The sequence below is a fragment of the Caloenas nicobarica genome, chromosome 3 (genome assembly GCF_036013445.1).
Source record: "Caloenas nicobarica isolate bCalNic1 chromosome 3, bCalNic1.hap1, whole genome shotgun sequence".
NCBI lineage: Eukaryota > Metazoa > Chordata > Aves > Columbiformes > Columbidae > Caloenas > Caloenas nicobarica.
In genome coordinates, this window is record NC_088247.1 from 6,662,346 (window position 1) to 6,685,217 (window position 22,872).

The 22,872-nt window shown below is 42.0% G+C and overlaps 1 protein-coding gene across 4 annotated transcripts in view; it reads right to left on the bottom strand.

The window, feature by feature from the left end:
* The window catches only part of RCAN2 (regulator of calcineurin 2), a 94,908-nt gene that overhangs the window by 14,824 nt on the left and 57,212 nt on the right, over positions 1 to 22,872 (bottom strand). For all 4 annotated transcript variants that reach the window (XM_065630774.1, XM_065630776.1, XM_065630773.1 and 1 more), the window contains 2 exons: positions 4,044 to 4,217; positions 1,841 to 2,012 (listed from right to left, as the gene is read on the bottom strand). In XM_065630774.1, coding sequence (XP_065486846.1) covers positions 1,841 to 2,012; positions 4,044 to 4,217 — 346 coding nt within the window. The remainder of the gene's footprint in view (positions 1 to 1,840; positions 2,013 to 4,043; positions 4,218 to 22,872) is intronic.

Genomic DNA, 22,872 nt, shown 5'->3' on the forward strand with positions numbered 1-22,872 from the left:
AGCCGCCACTGCAGTTAGCTAAAATTGATCTCTCTAACAAGCGCTAAAAATAGAAGGCGGAGAGCACACAGTGACTTTTCATATCGCTCCCTGCAGGCTCCTTAAATACGAGTGACTATGACCTTCACGCAAAGCTGTGCCAGAGCGCGGGACAATGAGTGATATTTCACATTCCACTGTTCTAGAACAGGAATTGATTTATTACCCAGCGAGCTCGGGAATTCGTTTACATATTTCCATTTATAGCACTGCTGCATCAAAGGGAAAAAAAAAAAAGGGGATTTTTGTTTTTCTTTTATTCAGCAGTTTAGAAGCAAAGCATCAATTCTGGAAATAACAATGTGTAATACACCTGCCAGCCCTTTTCTATGGGCTTTCCTGCTGAAGGGGAATAAGCCACAGGAATCTCTGATGCTCCCCTGATATGTATTTTCCCCCTGTGAAAAAGATGTGAGATAATCCTGCGAACCTTGTGAATCATGAACCATCTCTTCCTGCACCCCACGTGCTTCAGCTCTGGGTTATTCTGGTGCAGTTACACAAAAGCCCCAGTGATAAAATGTCTGCAACTGGAAGCCAGTTTCAGAACAACGAAGCAGCATCTTCAGTACAGCTGGGGCGAAAACAATTTTCTCATCCCACAAGAATTTCAAAAATAAACGCTGATAAATTTTCATGAGTTCGCATCCCCCTAGTTGTTACTAGATTGGATCTGAAGTGCTTCATTTCAACAGGAAAATAATTTTACAACCTATTTTTTCTTATGGTTTACAAATGTAAATTGGACTTTATTTCTAGATGATAATGTTTAGACCTGAAACTGGAACCTTTGCCATTTTAAAATTTTAAAAGAAGATCCTTCAACAGCTTTGAAAGAAAACTATTTGTAAAGATGACTTAATTAAACCAAAAGTAATCCCCCCTTATGAAAAATGTTGGTTTCATCACATAAGCATTTTCTAAGGAAAAGCGTTGTTCGAAAATCCCAGCTAGCTTCAATTCCTGACACTACCTGAAGATGGAAAGACAGAAGAAATCCTGTCTGCATCACACATTGACATCTATCCCATTTTGATAGAGGCTACAGCTGATTCCATTCCTTCTGCATCCAGTTTTCAACAGAAAATGGGCAGTCCCAACAGAGCGACCTTTAAAAGTGTGAGATTCTCCACTCCGGTGGAGATGCAGTGATACTTAAACATTCTGCATCTTGGAGTGCAGTACTGAGCAGATGTGATTTAAAGCAAAAATTCCTCAAGTTCACAGACAAGTATTTGTCCGGTGTTCCCATAAACCACAAGTTGTCTCATCTAAGCATGAACCCAAGCACAATAAATTGTGTACACAGGCTTTGATCTGCTATTCAAACAGCACTCACGAGCTGCAGATACCATTCTGTACCTAGAATCAGAGAATGTCCTGAGTTGGAAGGGACCCACAAGGATCATCGAGTCCAGCTCCTGTCCCTGCACAGGACAACCCCACAGTTCACACCGTGTGTCTGAGGACGTTGTCCAGTCTCTTCTTGAACACTGTCAGGCTTGGGGCCGGGACACCTCCCTGGGGAGCCTGTTCCGGTGTCCAGCACCCTCTGGGGGAAGAGCCTTTTCCTCATGTCCAACCTAAACCTTCCCTGGTGCATCTTCCTGTCAGTCCCTTGGGTTCTGTCATTGGTCACCAGAGAGAAGAGCTCAGCGCCTGTTGACATAGATCAACTTAAATCCAAAGTTTTAATGCAACTTACAGGCTTTATGCCAACTCCCTCTACAGTTATTCTCTACGCTGCTATTTCTCATCTGCTTTTTTCTGACACATTTTCACACAAGGACCACAAGCTTACCTGGTCCCAGCTTAGAAACTGCATAGAGGAGGTCGTAGTTGATGACAGGTGTTGCATCGTCTATTGGTTGCCACCCCACAGGTGGGGAGGCTGGAGGCGAGATGAGAAACTGTTTTGCAGGCTGTGGCGGTGCCAAATGAAGCTTGTCTCCGTCTGTCTCAGAGGTCTGAATCTTTAAAGCGGAACAAATACATTGTTTAGTACAGAACGGGTAAATGGAATGATTGCTCAAATCATACACTTCTCATACCAAATGGTGCCCAGGCAGGGTTTCAGTGTCAGTCTCAGCAGAGAAGGCCTGGAGATGAATTTCGTCTCAACCTTACAGATGGTTCCTCTACAGTAAATACACGGTGGGGGGCTGTTACATGAGCAAAGCTACAACATTTGTGCCTACTGTGTATGTTCTCTGAGGATAAGTGCAAAGCTTTGGTATCCAGAGCTGCTAGTTCAGTGATTTTTGAGGCCGAAGAGATATTGTGATCTACAGGTCTAAACTCCTAAATAATAACAGACATTAGACAAGAAAACAGTAACTCCTGCACCAAGGCTTTATAAGTAACTTCAGAAAGTTTTCTGAATAATTGATCTCTTTAGTTGAAGTGATAAAGGAATCTATCAAGTTCCTTAGTAATTTGTAACTAATTGTCCACACTTTATTTCCATCCTAAATTACCTATTTTAATTCCTGCTCTTTTCTAGTCTATTAAAGAAGCCTTAACATAAATTAATGATGCTACAGCCATACCTGAGCAAGTTTACGAGTAGCACTAAACTGCATTTGCATGACAGCAAGGCTGAGACAAGCACCCTGCTATACCGGAATGGGGTTTGGGAAGAGCCAGTTTGGGTCCCTCAACTCTGTGTTCCCCAGAACTCGTAGTTCTGGAAGTGATTATTCTGTCTGGCTCAGGCCCATATCAACATCCACTGCTCCAGATATTGTGCTGCTTCCACGTCTTCATTCCCTGGCCACAAATAATAAGCTCTTTTAAGACTGTATGTAGTGCAGATACCTAAATGGCTTTGCAGGAAATCAGCTTAGATATGGAGACTAATCAGTGTTGTGCACATTCTTCTTCTTGTGTCATCTCAAGTTTTCAATTAACATCTTGATTGTGTAGTTAGAGTGAAACAATTCTTGGATCTGCTTAACAGCAGGTTTTGAAACCTTTCAGGAAAAAAAAAATCAGAGCCAGATCTAGGAGATTAAGGCATATAAAATAGGATTGAGGCAGATTTTCAACACCTAAATCCAGCTATAAGATCTTCTGAACTCATCTAACCCGTTAAGCCTACTGTTTTTTTTTCACAACTGTAGTTTCTCATCCTCCTGAGGTTTTGCTTCTGCCTGAGCTCAAAACAGCTCCTGTTCTGACCAGGCCGTAGAGGCTCAAACTTTAACTGCCTTAAGAGGTTTGATTGATACCTTCACATGAGCCTCCCTTTAACCTGAGACCTCTGAAGGACGAATCTGGCAGCTCAAAGCACACTCGCATCACTGGAAAGCACTGGCAAATATCCCATAAGCCACAGTGGCCACAGCAATTTATTAAAATACATTCAGAAGAGGTGATGGTCGGGTTCTCAACCTCCCTCCCCTTTCGGTATCCCGGATGGGGCTCAGAACTCACCCAGGCTGTGGGAGATGTGGGTTCTCTCTCCCTTGGTCAAGAAGAATTGAACCCCCATCTGACACTTCCAGCAGACAGATATAATCACCTGTGTCCCCAGGCTGGGGGTGTTTTCTGCCCCTATCTTCTTCTTTTTCCTTGAACTTAATAAATTCCTTTCAGAAAATTCACACGTGTATCAGTAAGGAAAAGAAAAAAAGGTAGGAGGAAGCCTGATTGTGGCTCAGGGTTGCAGACAAACATGTAATTCAGCCCTACTTTTAATGAACTTATGATACTTTACCACTTTTTTATGGTTAGTTTAGAGAGTTATCCACAGAAAATACCCAATATTGTAAATCAGTTCTAAGCTGTGTAACTTCCGTGTGTTCAATAAGCAACTTGGGTCCAAAATGGTCCTTAAAATTTAGTGCAGACCCACAGCTCAGGCAACATAAAGATGTTTGAGTAATCTTTTAGCAGAGAGATTGGGCACGGGAGAGACCTTTATTACTTTCATTCAGTGTTACTGCACAATATTTCTATAAAAGCCATGCACTAACATACAAGCAGGTACCAGATTTCATTACCTGTGCAAAATACAACTTTAACTTCTTCCCTCTGAACTGTGTTTCGTGCAGCTCTATTCTGGCACGAGCAGCTGACTTGGGACTACTGAAATTTATCCGCACACGCCTGAAGCTTTTAAACAGCTGGAATGTCACGCAGTCATCATAGGCACGGAACAGGCCTTCAAATTTTTCCTGCAAATGAAAAAGAAAGAATGCTGAAGATCAACTTTGTGCTCTGTCACATCCGTCTGTGTCAAAGGAGAAAATGAAATGTGACGATGACTGTTTAACCAGGAGGTTTCAGCTGGTGGCCTTTGGGGCTCTCTGAAAAGAAACTAAGGAAAGCACTGGCCTAGAAATGATGAATTCTGCAAAAGATTTGGGGGAAGGAGTTTTCAAATCAAGAACCCAGCAGCTACTGGAACATCTTGTAAAAGCTGAACAAAATTGCAATGGTGACTCATGAAATGAAAATGAAAAGGGCACGTGACTGAAAATTCTAGAGAACTGTGGTCTCATCTGTACAAAAACAACCATTGTGCTGAATTACAATAGAGTGACAGATAAAGTCAGGCCCGCTGTATCTGAAGGTTACGTTCATGTCAACACTGCAGAGTCATTTTCTATTCCATATTGTGTTTTTCTGGATGTTTTGTCATTTAAATACTTAGCACAGATATACGCTTATTCCTTGAGAAATCCTGTAGCAGCTGGGAAAAAAAAAATGAGACAACTGACAACAGTGACCTGTCCCAAAGACAAATTTCAGCCTTAAAAATGTGTAGCTGTATAACTCCGTGTTGAGATGCACACGACACAAATATGGATATTTTGACACTGGAAAAGAAGGGTCTGAAATGTACCACATCTGTGGACTGAGAGATCAACAGAAATTCAAGGTACATTAGTGAAGAGAAGCTGCCAAATTAATGTCTACTGTGATTAAGTTGCAAAGCAGCCCCGGAGGATCAGACTCTCTCTGCAATTTCACTGCAAACTGTGTACACACAGAGGACCAGTTTCACATCATCAAATAAAACCAATGTCCTTAAATCAATTCTGACACACTTGCATGGGTCTTCTCATTCACACAAGTGCAAATTGATAAAATGTTAAGACCGAAAGGGAGCAGTTATCATCGTGTTTACTGGGATTATTCAGACTGCCATCCAGTGAGTCTCCCAAAGTCCCAGCACTTCAACTACTGCAACCAAGATTTGGTCTTAGGAGATGGAGAATCAGCCAGAGCAAAGCCCCTTCTTTTAAGATTTCTTTATCTTGAAAAAAACAAAACAGTGTTTGAGACGATTTCACATCATTTCATACACTGGGGGCTATTATGTCAGGTGGAGAAGTTTGTATGATTCCAATAATATCTGCAAGTAAGCACACTTTTACATGTTTGAAAATATAACTATTTTTCTGCTCATCCACGAAAACTACTTCTTATCCCTTGAAGTGGATAACTTGGAGGCTGCAGAAGCTGAAATAGAAAACGCAATTTATATAATCTCATCAACACTTCAGTTCTCATCTGTTGATCTTACAAGCAAGACAAAGAGTCCAGAACATCTTAGAAAAATGTATCCTGAAGCACAGAGAAGCTGATCAGGGAGCACTAATAGCAGGGAGGGAGCGCCTACCACCAGCATGAGACGCTTGTTAAAGAGTTAACCAGGAAGAGAAAAAGCAGTTTTGTGGCAAGGAGCATGAAACACTAATGCACATGTACCAGATCTCCTTTTATTCGCTGCCAACTCTGTGGTCTTCTACCCCCAAAATGATGTTCCATCCCTGGCAGCCTTACAAAGGAACCTCCCTGGGGTCTATTAAGCCGCCGTGATTCTCGTTTCATTTTGCCTGACCTCACTCACCTCTTCCGCTCACCACAGGAGATACTTTGGAGGAGAAAAATTTAAAAAAAGAGAGAGAGAGAGGAGAGAGCCCAGTGGTGAGGGTGAATGAATCCCACAAACAGCGTGAAGTTGATAGGGTTGTACAAGCAGGTCTAGTCGCACCACTTAACGTCTAAATTGTCAACATTTCACACCGGGTTATAGGGGTTTTTTAACCGTTTGGCTTACAGTTTTGGAAAAATTCCATTTTCCTGAGCACAAGTCAACATCCAGTGACATTTGTATAAAGGTCAGCCGAAAGCGGCCATCATCTCGGTCCCGTCCTGTGCGGAATTTTGATGCTACAGCCTTCAAAATGAGCAGGAAAAAAGGGCTGGGGGAAAAGAAAAGGGCAGGAGACCAGCAAATGTGTAAAGTAGGATTTACACAGCATTCGGAAACATGCAGCACTGTGTGTCATCTAAATAAAAGATAATAGTGACTAATTAAAGCTATTGTCTTTATGTTACCTATATTACCTATTTCAGACTTCTTCGGTATTTTTTAAAAAGCACCTTGAAGTAAAAAAACTTACTTATATGTATATATGAGACATCAAGGTATTTTTATATATATACACATATATATGCGATGATCAAGGTATTATAACGAAAGTTACACATAGACTAAAACTAAGCAGCAAGGTGAACATTTCCTAGCCCCCTGTAGCAGGTCTTAGTTTCCCCAAAAGTCAATAAATAAATCATTCATCATATAAAAAAAACCCAAAACCAACAACTGTGGAACAAACCAACTTGTTTGGACACTGGGAAGTAAGTATCTATTATGACTGACTATTTATTAGGCAATAGATTCTCCCTGTATCGACACAGCGATATTTTCTTGCATGGGTCAGCCCTGTGTGTCTGTCCCCTCAGCAAATATGACAACCCAGAACTAAATCTTTGTTGGGGACATAACGCAAAAGAAGGAGGGGATGTGATTTCAAACGTGGGTCCAAGAACAGTGAGCACAAGGAATGTTCTGTATATATTTTGGGACAATACCGAGATGCGCTCTCATTGGGCAACGAAAGGGACAGATGGGAGTACCTCCAAATAAAGCTGATTAAGTACCGGACGCCAAATGTAATACCGGGAGAACGTTAAAGCACTATGGTCTTTATTCTGCTTACTTTTCAATTTGATACCGGCACAGCTTTAGAGATCCAGCTTTGATTAACACCCCTAAAAACGCCAGGGGGACGAGAGAAATCAAGCCCTTTATTCGATATTTACGGAGCACAGTCTGTCCACTGTGAGGACACATCTACTGCACCGACTGAAACTGCAGCTCCCACTAAAAAGATTCACACATCTGAATTTTTCTACATTTTCAGCTGATAATCACAATGACCTCAGCAGAGGTCATTAATCATCAACGTGGTTAATGGCCCTCAGCTGCATCTTGAGCCATCCCAGCTTGATATTAATTCCCAGAAAACGTCTTATGCCTTAATTGCTATTGCCTGTGACTTGTAGTATCTGCTGAATGTTTTTATCTGGATGAAAGTCTTTCCGAGTCACTCCAATCTATAAGAAAATGTATCATACACATTTTAAAGACCTAAGCAAATTCTCTGCCTTTGAAGTTTTGTAGATGAATTATTCAAGACTCATAGCCCTCTCAATTCAGGACTAAAAGCACAAAGTGCTTTTAGGATCCAGTATTTTTAAAACGCTTTCAGAAAACAAGTCTTTAAACTTTCAGAACGCTTTGAAAACTCCTGGAAAAAAAAAATAAATAAAGGAACATCCGAAGTTAAGCAGCAGTGTTGCTACTCTTGAAAAGTCAAAATGCAGAAAGTCATGAGTTATGCATTCATTTTCTATTTATTTATTTTGGCATGTTTTCATCCATCCCAAGTATGTCTCTGTGAGACACAATTAATGCTCTGGCAAATGGAAGTAGCTTTCAATAGATCAACACCAAGAACCTTTCCCCACTTCTTTCCTGTCACCTTCCACCAGCTCCCATCACCCACCATTTACCACCTCTAGCAGTTTCAAAAGTTCTTTTTTTTTTTTTTTTCTTTTAATTACCAAAATTAGCACAAAGTATGAACACACTAATTAAGGCTGCTGATTAGTGAAGCTTGATTGTTATCGTTTATGACATTCAATGCAGAGGACAAACAGCATCGTCCGAGGAAGAAACAAGCTCTGTGGTACCAGGCACAAGCCAAGAGCCTCAGAGTCCAAGGGCAAAGCTACACACTCCTGGACTAAAAACTGGTTTTATTACTAAATAGGAGCTCACCTGGGTACCAAGATTCTATAAGTGATGCGGCCATAAGGAGGCAAAAAAAAATACTGGACATATATGGAGAATTATTTCCAGTAAAGCAAGGAAAGTGTTAACAACATTACATGGAGCACTACTATACCTCATGAAAAATGCAGGTTTTGTTGCCTGTATACCAGGTAGATTAAGCCAAATGGGAACAGATTCGGATAAAGGCTACAGGGAATGAGCAGCTTACTGAATAAGAAATGAAAATGCTTGCCTTATTTAGCAAAACAAAGCAAAGCCTGAGAGGAGATGGGACAATCCTCAGGAGTTTACCAGAACTGCATAAAGACAAAATATTCTGTATAAAGACTAGAGGGCTATGTTGGCATTAAAAAGTGGAAACAATTGGCATAAATAGGTTTAGTCCAGAAGTTAAAGGTTTCAAAGATCAGAGTAATGACCCAGAAACAACTTTCCAATCACAGCAGTGACAATTTCTTTTTTTAACGTTGAATTTGGTTAGTTCATGTGAGCGACTGTGACAAAGTATCGACACAACAGGCGTTGTAAATGAATTAACACGTGAACCGGGTTCTGACACAGCAAGTTCCTGTGATTTATTTCCCGACATTTCTTACACCAATAGCTCCGCTGGTACTGTGTTCGTTCAGGACAAACGCCAAAGCCTCATTCATATCACTGGAAATCTTTCCACAGACACCAGCGAGCTCTGGATTAGAGCCCCAGAACTCAGAACACGACTTACATTTTATTATTCAGTGTGTTTACGCTCATTATCGGCCTTGTTACACATTTGATTTAGGAGATGGCTGTGATTTAAAACTTTAGCCTAATCATTTTTCCTGGGGTTTTGTAAGTGAATCAACCAAGCATTTTTCCCATTTTAATTTTTCCTGTTCGTTTATATAGAAGATAATCCAAGGAAATAACTGTATACAATAGGGAAACCGAGATATCATTTAAAATTATGAAAAATATTTTTTCTGAAATTAGTTGCATACCAGATATACATTTTCCTGTAAGAAATCAACTCATATCTCAGAATCGCATGTTTTCTGTTTCCACACTGGTTGCAACACTGCAGACCCCTCACGTGGCACAAGAAGATGGAATTTCATAGAACATACAGAGATTATCCAAATTATCTGAATTAAAGTAACTAACAGCGCTGCTATGAAACAAAGACTGCCCATTAAAAGATTTAGGCTCAAATGGAGGAGGTTATTTAGCACTAGACCTGTAAAATTTCAAAGTGCCATTGGCCCAGAAGTAGCAAAAAGACTGATTACTTTCACGAAAAGGAGATAAAGGAGAGATTATGGGACAGCAGTGTGAATTTCTGTAGTTCTGAAGGTCAAAAAAAAAAAAAAAGGAAAATAAAAAGGGGCTCATTCATCTAGTCAGAACTTTAAAGAACTGGGTTCACCTCAAGTGCTTTTAAGAATTATTTAATGAGCCACAGGAAAGCAGCAAGCAGCTTGATATAACTCGTGAAAATTCCTTAAATGGCAAGAACTCCCATAAGTATCCAGTGTAAACAACAGCCTAACCAATAATCAAATTCTCTGCTTCTAAAAAGCTAAAATTTACTAGGAAACTTTGGCAGCGCACATGAAGAAGCACTGCTGATTCTCAGTTGAATTCCAGGAGTGCTGAAAAGGGGGCAAATATTTTAAACCGATGGCGATCAATGAAGAGCTCGCATGGTCTTGTCCTCATGCCTTTAAGAAATGGCAGGAGAATAAAATATAAATTTATCGTTCAGACATCACGCCAGGGCACAGGTCTCCAGGCCCCAGCTTTTTATTTTACCTTTCACTGAAGGCAGCTGCAGCCAAAAGTGGGAGACCTTCCTACTCCCTCCTTACCAGTGGCCAGGGTATTATTTGAATAAAATGTTCGGAATGAGTACAGCTACTGTCTGAATGTTGGTTTGCAGAATGTTTCTTCTATTCTCAAAGGGAATCCCTCATACAATCGTGTAGGTGGAAACAGCAACGAAAAAATGCAATAGAAAAAATGCGTCCTTGCACTTGCCATTCATCGGGGTGCATTTTAAGATGGTAACATTTCTACATGTGAGAAATTTTGAAAGTGGAAAAATAAAAACCAGGGAACACTGAGTGTTTTGTAAGGTAACCAGAATTACGACATACTCTGCAGTGACCTCCTGGTTACTGTACATTCTAAAGGTGTTTCTTACCTTGGAATTCAGTGCGAAGTTCTGCTCATCTCTTCCTGCAGTTGGAGAACTGAGACAGGGGTGAAGAGAGCTTGGGTTGGTTTATTTATCTTAAACACAGCATAATTAACTATTCGGGCTATGAAGATGATGAGGTGCCTAGAGCACCTTTCTTATGAAGAGAGACTGAGAGAGCTGGGGCTGTTCAGCCTGGAGAAGAGAAGCTGAAAGGGGATCTCATCAATGTTTATAAATATCTCAAGGGTGGGTGTCAAGAGGATGGACCAGACTCTGTTCAGTGGTGCCCAACAACAGGACGAGGGGCAACGGGCACAGACTGAAGCACAGGAGGTTCCATCTGAATACGAGGAGAAACTTCTTTCCTTTGAGGTGCCAGAGCCCTGGAACAGGCTGCCCAGAGAGGTTGTGGAGTCTCCTTCTCTGGAGACATTCAAACCCACCTGGACACATTCCTGTGTGATCTGCTCTGGTGAACCTGCTTTAGCAGGTGGGTTGGGCTGGATGATCTCCATTCCAACTCCAACCATTCTGTGATTCTGTGATTAGTCTCTTCCAAAATTGCACAACTGTCTCAGTACAACAACAAATCAGCCCAGGTTGGCCACCCCAGTTCACACGGTTTGCTGTTCTGTGCTTGGCTTTCTGTTGTTTTCAAGGGGTGAAGGTCAGGTCAGTTGTGAGCCAAAGAAGAAATAAGCTAAAATAAATTTTAAAGTTGGACTTTTGAGAGGGGCAGGTTAAAAGATGCATTAAATCTTGCTCTCTTCAGTTAAATCAAGAGTGATTTGCTTACGGTAATGCATTCCCGTTAAAGGGAGTCCTAATATCTTTAAGTTTTACAATGTAAAGAATACACGTTTTGTATTCCAGACGCGATGCTAAGTGACCCCGTTGCCCTGCTCTTCACAGTGAACCAGCCCTAAACAGAACCCACGTCGGCCAAAAACCCTGTTCTGCCCAGAGCCCCGCTCCGGGGCTCACACGTGCGGCCGTGTTACCCTCACATGTTGGAGCTGCTTCGGAGGCACCTGCGGGGAATTTTTAGACCCTGAAACTGCGTCCAGGGTTTTGCCTTCAGGTTCTGCCAAAATCATTCTGACAGCAGAAATATTTGATATAATGCTTACTGCTTACAGACTGTCTTGTTCCAGAGAGACTTTGAGAATCAGAGAATAGTTTGGGTTGGAAGGACCTTCAAAGCTCATCCAGTGCCACCCCTGCCATGAGCAGGGACATCTTCACCCAGCTCAGGTTGCTCAGAGCCCCATCCAGCCTGGCCTGGGATGTCTCCAGGGATGGGGCATCCACCACCTCTCTGGGCAACCTGGGACAGGCTCTCACCACCCTCAGCACAAACGATTTCTTCCTCATGTCTGGCCTGAATCTCCCCTCCTTTAATTTAAAACCCTCACCTCTTGTCCTGTTGTAACAGACCCTGCTAAAAAGTCTGTCCCCATCTTTCTTATCAGTCCATTTTAAGTACAGAAAGGCCGCAATAAGGTCTCCCCAGACCCTTCTCTTCTCCAGGCTGAACAGCCCCTAACTCTCTCAGCCTGTCCTCAAAGTAGAACAGATATTACACAATGTGGTACAGACATTAGGAATTCATCACCTCACAAAAACTTGCAATGACAAAAACAGGTAGGAAACTGGAAGAAGCTCAGTCGTTTCACCTCGCACCAGGACTAAGAACCATCCATCACTACCCGTCCTCCTGCATGGGGACAGTCCACCAAGGCACCATAGTTTGCTTGGACTAGATGACCTTTGAAGGTCCCTTCCAACCCAAACTGTTCTATGAGTCTATGACAGCAACTGCAATAGCACTGCAAACCTCCTAGTGAACAAACCAAGACAGACTTGCCTCTTGAAAAATCAGCTGAACTAAATACATTTCTGTTCAGCTTCTAACTTACCAGCACAACAAAAGGTACAAAGATAATATCTGCCCCAAAGCTTAATGGAAATGGCACTCACATTTCAGAAGAGGCTGACAAATGTCAGGGGCACGGAATTTTGCTGCGTTGCCTTTTCTGTTTTTAACCAGCTCACATCCCTGTTTACCTCAGTGTGACGCACATTCCTCCTGCCTGGCTCCACTGATCTGGAAACCAAAGGCTCCTTCAAGATGAAATAAATTGTTCCTGTGGCAATGCCAAGGGGACGATTTAATATAGTTTGGAGAATTCTCAATTCAATTTCACACTCAACGACCGAGCTAAAAGAAAAATCCACACTTTACATTTCTTCTTTATCCCAGCACTGCTATTTTACCGTCTCACCAGCAACAAATTTCCAAGTGCCCCGTATTTGACGTACTCCAGTTCCAGATGCCATATTAATGCCCTTTCAAACCGTCTGGCCAAGTGCACATTACATGACGAGGTCTATTATTTTTGCCTCCAGTGCTACGATGTGTTCTGCAGAGACATCATTCTTTGTTCTCCGAGAAGCTACTTCTGAGTTCTGTGCTGGGTACCATTTTGTGCATCACTCAATTATTTTTTTTTCATTTTCATTGTATTTGGCAGTGAAAAATAAAAAAGAGCAAGAGCAGGTTTGTGGAGGATTAAATGCGATTTCTGTTTTCCAAATAGCAGCCTTACATTTTGGCTTTAGAACGATTAAAGTAATGCTAATAACAAAGACATGAACAAAAGATTCAGACTGAAAAAAAAGCCTTTTTTTTGTTTGCTTGATTTTAAGAATTCAAACAATAAATGAGTAGATAATGTATGTAATGAACTCCCAAGGAGCTCGTCTGCATTGGATTTTAGAATGTACATAGTACAATACTGACTATCGATTTTGTCTTATTGCTGCAAGCATTTAAGCCCAACAATTAATTGGTAGCACAAGGAACAAATTGCTATCTATACATTTAGCCTGCTTCAATAATTCCTAAAGTCCCTATTATCTTAATTTAGCAAATAAAGTTATGGAAGAAAAACAATTTTAATTAGTTTTTACCAATAGCTGCTCCATTTATATCAATAAGGGCGTTCCAATAGCAGCAGATCTCTACAACAAAACAGTTGGTGCTGAGGACTTTCTGATTGGGTACCATGGACTGAAAGCCCATCAGCAGCTGGAGAATATTAAGCACATGCCTAGAGTGCATCTTCTGTATTAATTTCAGCTGAAAGACACCCAGTTCATGAACCGCTCTGTGATGGGAACAAAAAGCACAGTTAATAGATATCAAGAGGAAAGTCGCCTCGTAAGAATCCCCAACTCAGACTAAAAATGCTAATGGAGATGCAAGCCGGTGTCTCATAAGAGTAGTTAGCTGGGACTCCTGGAAAAGCCATATTAAAAAAAAAAAAAAATAAAAAATTGAGGTGCTAGGGACAATAATAAATAAGGGACTAGTAGTCCAACTTGTGCAGGAAACTCAGATTAAAGTTATGCATTATGAGAAGCTGTGTGAACAAATATTCATGCTAACCATATAAACTTAGGGACGGGAAGAAATGCTAAATAAATATCCATCCTCTTATTACATTATTGTTCACTGATCTTTGACAACTCAAGTTTCATCTCCTCAGCTCTTCTGGGATATAACTTTCCTCTTCTGTGTGGTGACACTGAGGACAGATGCTTATAATCACAGTACCCACTTATGGGCAACCAGAGGAATAGAACCCGTGTTCTTGTAACTCATTCAGAAGTATCTTTCTTCTATAAGCATATAAAATCCCAGTCAGAGCATCTAGAAAAAGTCTTTATGACAGTATCTTATTCAAAGGGTTGTGATCAACGGTGTAGAGTCTGGCTGGAGGTCTGTAGTTAGTTGGGTTCCCCAGGTGTCAGTGTTTGTTCCAGTCCTGTTCAAACGGTTCATAATGACCTGGATGAAGAGACTGAGTGCACTCTCAGCAAGTTTGCTGATGATACCAAAGTGGGAGGAAGGGCTGACACCCCAAAAGGCTGTGCTGCCATCCAGCAAGACCTGGACAGGTTGGAGGGCTGGGCAGAGAAGAACCCGATGAAGTTCAACAAGGCCAAGTGCAGGGTCCTGCACTGGGGAGGAACAACCCCAGGCACCAGCACAGGCTGGGGATGGACCTGCTGGAAAGCAGCTCCACAGAGAAGGACCTGGGAGTTCTGGTTGACGACAGGTTGACCATGAGTCTACAATGTGATCTCGTGGCCAAGAAGGCCAATAGTACCTGGGGTGCATTAGGAAAAGTGTGACCAGCAGGTGGAGGGAGGTTGTTCCTCCCCATCTACTCTGCCCTGGTGAGGCTGCATCTGGAGTTGTGTGTCCAGTTCTGGGCTCCTCAGTTTAAGAAGGACAAGGAATTACTGGAGGGAGTCCAGCAGTGGGCTATGAAGATGATGAGGGGTCTGGAGCATCTTTCTGATGAGGCGACACTGAGAGAGCTGGGTCTGTTCAGCCTGGAGAAATGAAGCTGAGAGGGGATCTCATCAATATTTATAACTATCTCAAGGTGGGTGTCAAGAGGATGGACCAGACTCTGTTCAGTGGTGCCCAACAACAGGATATGGGGCAACGGGCACAGACTGAAACACAGGAGGTTCCATCTGAACATGAGGAGAAACTTCTTTCCTTTGAGGTGCCAGAGCCCTGGACCAGGCTGCCCAGAGAGGCTGTGGAGTCTCCTCCTCTGGAGACATTCAAACCCACCTGGACACATTCCTGTGTGATCTGCTCTGGTGAACCTGCTTTAGCAGGTGGGTTGGACTGGATGATCTCCAGAGGTCCCTTCCAACCCCAACCAGTTTGTGATCTCTTAAAAATCTGTTACTGAGGCTGTTGAAGTGTCAGGGGACGCCTCTATTGCTGTCAGTGACGCAGAATCAGGACCTCACTGAACAGAATGCTAGATGCAAGACTGAAATATAATAAAGAGAACACTAAGAGCTGAGAAACTTTGTTTTATTTATACTCTTGGAGCTGTAATGTTGTAAAACAACCATAAAATACATCCTATTTATTCCCTGTCTCTGTCAACTCAGTTAAACTAGAAAAATAAACACGAAAAAGCCATGGAACGGTTTAAACAAATAAAAAGCTTGCCTTGCCCGTTCCCGATTTACTATTTTGCCTACAGAGATCGACGTTTATAGCATTTCAGCTGTTTCTCATCACGGTCTTGGGGAATGCTTTTTCCTTTCCCCCTCCCCCAACAACTGCAAACTGCACTAACAAGACTAAAAATATCATTTCAGCTTGTCTGCACTTAGAAAGGACACGGACAATTTTGAAAATGACTATTAACAAAAAAAGAGGGAGGGAATGGAAAAGAATCTGACCTCATGCTCCTCTATAAATGTTACTTAAACATTAGTAGAGAGGTACAAGGGAAAACCAATTGATCCACCAATGCACCTCCTCAAAAGTTTAGCGAAAAAAAATCCTTGCTGAAATGCAGCTTCAAAGAAAGGAAAACGGTGTACTTGGAGACAAAAATATTGAGTTTTCACTGAAGGTGTTAGTCTTACTTTGCATTTCTGCACTCAAACATAAACCAAAGGGCCTCCCACTGTCCCCTCTTGCTGTTGCAGTGACCACCGTGTAACGCCCTGGTTGTGCTATTTGACTGTTTCTTATTCTTGCCAGTCTGTCTGGACCGTCTCCCATTTGCCATCTTACACTTCGTTGGCAAATCACTCAGGCAGGTCTGTTGTCTGTGTACATGTGAGCGGCTCCTGGGAGCTGCAGCTTCTAAGGCTGGAGTCTCTTTGTATGATAAAAATGCACCGAGGACAATAACAGGCTATCTGCAGTTGAACGAGTGAATGGAGTCTGTAGCAAACCTACTTAAACTACATGTGAATAGCGTTCCAAGCCTAACGGTATTAAAAAAAGTATCAGAAAAAAACATGTAAGGAAGAGGCAAAAAGAAAACTAAGAAAAAAATCATCCTTGGGCTGGAAAATAGCAAAGGTGTTCACAGAAGCAGCTTTCTGCTTACAAATAGAGGGATACAGGAATCCATTTCTTGGCTCCATTTCATAGAATCATTTTGGTTGGAAGAGACCCTCAGGATCATCAAGTCCAACCATAAACTAACCTAACTCTGGCGCTAAACCACATCTCTAAGAACCTCATCTACATGTCTTTTAAACACCTCCAGGGATGGTGACTCCACCACTGCCCTGGGCAGCCTGTTCCAATACCTGACAACCCTTGCTGTGAAGAATTTTTTCCTAATATCCAATCTGAACCTCCCCTGGTGCAACTTGAAGCCATTTCCTCTCATCCTATCACTTGTTACTTGGGAGAAGAGACCAACCCCCTCCATGCTACAACCTCCTTCCAGGCAGTTCAGAGATCAGAAGGTCTCCCCTCAGCTCCTGTTCTCCAGGCTGAACCCCCAGCTCCCTCAGCCGCTCCCATCACACTTGTGCTCCAGCCCCTTCCCCAGCTCCGTTCCCTTCTCTGAACTTTCTCCAGCACCTCAAGGTCTTTCTTGTCCTGAGAGGCCCAAAACTTACCCCAGGATTCAAGGTTTGGCCTCGTCAGTGCCCAGTACAGGAGGACAATTATTTCAGCCGTACTCTGACCTGTTCTGTCCCTCATACCTCCAGCTGGGTGTAGGTGACAAAAAAGGGACACACTGGTCAAACAGCAACACACCGCAGCTCAAGGGATGACACACATAACTCAAATAAATTTTACCTGACAGGCTACATAAGGATTTGAGGGTCCAGGATCACATGAGAGACATTTACACCACTCCACAGCTTTCCGCATTTTGTGCTTGGTTAATCCAGCAATACCCTTCACATCCCGCTAAGTAGAGGTCAGAATAGTTTTCTTAAAATACTTGTTCCAGTTCCTAATTTCACTTTAAAACAGAAAAGCGTTTTAAGTGCGGAAATAATGGATAATGGAACAGGAAAATAAGGCGAAATAAACAACCTCAAAACATAGTTCAGAAACTATGACATCTCTTTAAAACTGAGACAGAGAAAATATGTTGGGTTGTTGCAATCTCTTAAGCAAAATGATTTCCAGGAAGGGCTTTTATGATCCATGAAATTCTCCTTCTGTAGCTTGCCAGTGAAAATCCATCTTCATCATCAATTCTTTTATATATTTTCTTTTTAACGTATTTTGCTCTTTGTAGTCTTTCCTTCACTAATTGCTTGTAAGAAAACATTTGAGCTTGATGCATTTACTTGATGATCCTTGTGGGTCCCTTCCAACTCAGGACATTCTATGATTCTATGATTTGAAGAGAAAAAAATATTTTTTATCATTACACAGGATAGAGAATTTCCTCACAACAGGAATTGTGCTATGAAAAAATAGAAATACATCAGTGTGTGTGTGTATATATATATATATATAAATAAGAGAGGATAACTACAGGTAATAGTCTGTTCCTCTGAACTTCAAATGGCAGAAATTCCACAGACTAAACTGATTATATTTATACATTGCACTGAAAAAGGCAACTATAAAAGACTGCAAGTCTATCATCCTCCCACATTCACCGATTCGCAGCCCTCAGATGAGCTACAATCTGCTGGGTATAGTTGATCTTAATGCTGTTATCTCTCTGACAAGTTTAACCGCGAATTTGATTTTTGCGGATCGTGGCAGAAAATGAATGGAAAGCATCTGCATAAACAGAGATGATCCACTCTTCCCTCCATGCTGCTTCTGTATTGTCACTGTAACAGCCATTTCAGCACTGTCCTACAAAAAATTGAAGATGCTTTCCATTTAGAATAAATTTCAGTGAAAAAAAAAAGTGCTTGAAGTATTTTTATGCTTAGGGAGGCTGTTTTCTCCCTCACCAGAGGTCACAGTCTTTAGAGGACTCCAGGATCCCAAGCTGCACAGATGCCAAAATATCAAAGAAATGCCATAAAGTGGTCTACCTGCCTAATTAAAAAAGTGATAGTATATTTTCATTTCCAATGTACACCACAATGTTTAATTAGCCTCTAGAACTACTTTTATAGTACTTAATGAAAAAGATAATTTAGCAAGTGTCGGAAAACTGGGCTTGTGTTGGCCAAAGAGAAGTTTTGGGTGGACTTGGTTTGCAGCTTCCCAGCACCCAAGACGTGGTTGCTGAGGTGACAGACGTGGGCTCTGTATCAGGTACAAACTTTGTTTCCCGTCAAATAAGACAGGGTCTTATACTAATTTTTGCTCCAAAAGATGCTTACTTTTTTACATGTATAGCTGCCTGGACGCTATTTAAATAGACTTTTAAATAAACTGTAACTAGGGTTTATTTTTGCAGTAGGGCTTATATTTTGAGCATCCTCAAAAATCCTGAAAAAATCATGCTAGGGCTTCTTTTCAGGGTAGGTCTTATTTTTGGGGAAACAGGGTAAAAGCAGAAAAAGAAGCCGTGGTTTGTATCTGACTAAACAGCCACTGTCCACTACCAGACTGGATACAGACGAGGGAATTTCAGTCCTACAGAGATTTCGCTGTTTTATTAGGCAGATGGGAGAAACTCCAGGGTGATAAAGCAAATATTCCTGACCCAACTGCTCCCATGTCATTTTTCAAACCAACTGGATAATTTCCAGTTGGCAGAGATTTTGTTTAGAAACAAGAATTGGAAAGCAGACTAATCCTATCTTACAGCTAAAAACAGCGCTGCTCTTCATCAAAATCATTTTCATTTCCTGATGTGAAAAATGTATCAGTAACAGCATATTAAAAGCACTACGAAACTGAAGCTGCTCATCATAGAATCTTGTGTCCAGAGCAATTGGTAAGAAGGCAACAAGTCCAGCGATGGGCAAGCAGAGTGGTAACCAAATGTAGATTTTATTCTTTTTAGGAACAAGTTTTTTAAAAATAAGTAGGACATATAAAAATAATTAGTATCTTGTAGAGTCCAGCTTCTTGCCCTGTGGCACTGCTTCACACTGTGTTAAAGAAAGGCACATGCCTTGTGAATGTCATTCTCTAAGTTCATAATCATAGAATCATAGAACATCCTGAGTTGGAAGGACCCACAAGGATCGAGTCCAGCTCCTGTCCCTGCACAGGACAACCCCACAGGTCACACCGTGTGTCTGAGGACGTTGTCCAGTCTCTTCTTGAACACTGTCAGGTTGGGGCCGGGACACCTCCCTGGGGAGCCTGTTCCAGTGTCCAGCACCCTCTGGGGGAAGACCCTTTTCCTCATGTCCAACCTAAACCTCCCCTGGCACGTCTTCCTGCCATTCCCTCGGGTTCTGTCACTGGTCACCAGAGAGAAGAGCTCAGCCCTGCCCCTCCTGCTCCCCTTGTGAGGAAGCTGTGGCCGCCATGAGCTCTCCCCTCAGTCTCTTCTTCTCCAGGATGAACAAACCAAGTGACTTCAGCTGCTCCTCATCTGGCTTCCCCTCCAAACCCTTCACCAACTTCGTGTCCCTCTTCTGGACACTCTCCAGTAGCTTTATATCTTTTTTATCCTGTGGCACTCAGACCTGCACACAGTGCTCCAGGTGAGGCCACCCCAGTGCAGAGCACAGCGGGACAATCAATAATGGGAGTATCTGCAGAGCTGAAGACAAACAGACTCGAGGGGTCTGGCTTTGAGGTCAATGAGATTTTCAACACACTAAAGTTTGGTGCAAACAGATTTTACATTTCATGAGAAGATGTGAGACTGCCTGTTTGGGGGGAACTACTGAGTTAAAATAAAGGGAAGCAACCTGTTCACTACCAAGGTTACATCTTGGGGATAAGGGGATCTTATTTAAGTTTATAAATATCTCAAGGTGGGTGTCAAGAGGATGAACCAGACTCTGTTCAGTGGTGCCCAACAACAGGATGAGAGGCAACGGGCACAGACTGAAGCACAGGAGGTTCCATCTGAACATGAGGAGAAACTTCTTTCCTTTGAGGTGCCAGAGCCCTGGACCAGGCTGCCCAGAGAGGTTGTGGAGTCTCCTTCTCTGGAGACATTCAAACCCGCCTGGACACATTCCTGTGTGATCTGCTCTGGTGAACCTGCTGTAGCAGGTGGGTTGGACTGGATGATCTCCAGAGGTCCCTTCCAACCTCAACCACTCTGTGACTCTGTGATCTTCAAATGGCAGAGGGCTTCCCAGACCACTCAGTCTGGACCTGCATCCTGCTGCAAACCCCCATGCTGCAGAAACAGTTTCAGTTGTAGCCTTAACAACAGAATTTACACTTTTCAATTTCAATTGGAAACTGTGTACTTAATCAGTATGGGATACTGGTATTTAATTAAGAAGGACCAAATATCAACTAAAAGTGACCAAGTTCATCTTACAAGTCCCTCAGCACAATCCACAGACTCTCTACAAGGGATACTGAGAAACATGGTCAATCTGGACTTCCTACATATAAACCCCTAATTTGATGGAAACCATTTAGGGGAGAATAAATCAAAAACGGTTAAAAGCAAGGGCTCCTTCCTATAGATAAGTGCTCTCAAAATAGAGCAGTTCAATACATATCAATCTGCAGCTATTAGCAGCCACATACTTCATTTTACACACAATTTTCATTTTACCACACTTATACCAATTACTTATTCCCCAAGTAAATTTTCCTTATCCCTTTTCTTTATAAAATTCTTAAATTTCCATTTGCTTTGCTTCTGTTTCACTATAAAACTCTATCATATAGTTAAAGCTAAATCAGAAATTCTAGCAAACACCAAGCCAATGACATTAAAAAATATTCTCTACTGTTTTGTAGGATGCAATATGCACTCTTGTTTCTCTTGTTTCAGGACTGCTACTCTATGCCAAGCAAATGTTTGTATTCAGCAATACTTGGTGACACCAAGCTCCTTCTCCTACCTTGAGAAATATCAGGACTTTGGGAGTTAATATTGTGGACAGGTAGCTTAAATCACTACAGTTTTTCAACAGTTTTAGTCTAGTTATCTACTACAAAAGCAAGAAATAGATATCTAAACATGTTTCCTCTTTATTCATTTATTTTAAAAATTCAGACAAAAATGCATCAACTTCCCAAACCTCTAAAACTTTAAGTAGGCCAATAATTTACTTCTGTCTAACATAAGCAGCATACTTATAACTGTTATGGCCCAGCATTTGGCTTTGCTCCCAGCTGCTGTGATTAATAAGAATTTTTTTTAGTTCAATGATTCTCACATTATGGTTCAAGGACTGGCAATTGCTTGCAGAAATGTGGATGGCTGCAGAGCCCTGGAATCCCTTTAATATAACCAGCTGTTTCTAAAGATAAAGGTACTACCTTTCACACTTCAGTAGCTTTCTTCTTAGGATCTGTAAACAAGGTAGCAACATGAAATCTCGTTGTTAGATTAAAAAATGTTCATCTGAAAAGTCTAACCAGCCCGAAGAGACAAACTCACAATTGTAAAGTCAGTACTTAAACTGAACTGTGGCCAAATTAGCACAGAACCCAAACTAATTAACTGCCAGAGCAGTTGTGATGCCCCATCACTGGACATGTCCAAGTCCAGGTTGGATGGGGCTTTGAGCAACCTGGTGTCCCTGCCCATGGCAGGAGGGTTAGACTAGATGATACTTGAAGGTTCCTTCCAACTCCAACCATTCTGTAATTCTACATTTGTTTTGATTACGAAAGTATGATACAGCTGACTGATACAGACTGGTTGGGGTTGGAAGGGACCTCTGGAGATCATCCAGTCCAACCCACCTGCTGAAGCAGGTTCACCAGAGCAGATCACACAGGAATGTGTCCAGGTGGGTTTGAATGTCTCCAGAGAAGGAGACTCCACAGCCTCTCTGGGCAGCCTGTTCCAGGGCTCTGGCACCTCAAAGGAAAGAAGTTTCTCCTCATGTTCAGATGGAACCTCCTGTGCTTCAGTCTGTGCCTGTTGCCCCTCATCCTGTTGTTGGGCACCACTGAACAGAGTCTGGTCCATCCTCTTGACATCCACCATCATTGCAATTCACTGGAATTCCAGAGATTTGCATCACACACCTGTTGAGCCACATAAATTTCTTTATACAACTGTGACTTTGATTCCTTTCCAGGTGTAACCCTTGGTACTCAATTTCATCCTGCTGCTTAATTAAAGGTTGTTCCGAATTTTGACCCTGCCCTCCCAGCACCGTGTCATCCACACTTATTTAGACCGTAGTTTACCTGTGAAAATGACTTGAACAGCGTGAAAGCTTTATTTAAAATATCTACCTTCCACGTCTCCTTTATCCCACTTACCCAGTTGCCCTGTGAACAACATTGACTGGACATGATTTTCTCTAGACAACCCAGGCCTAATTACTTCCAAAGTGCTTACAAACTAATTCCCAAAATTCAAGTGAGAGAAAAATATCTGTAATTATCGAGGCTTTTCTCCCGCTTCTCCTTGTAAACACAAATGCTATTTCTTCCCATCTCCCATCCCCAGCAGTCTCTCTGTGATGTATGAATTCTCAAAGGTAATTTCAAATAGTAGAAAGATTATTTCAACCGTCTCCTAAAGCATTCTTTGGTAGATTTTTATCAGGTCTCGCACGCTTGAATGACTGTCTTACCTCTGTATTTTTAGCAGTTTTTCCTCTGCTTTGG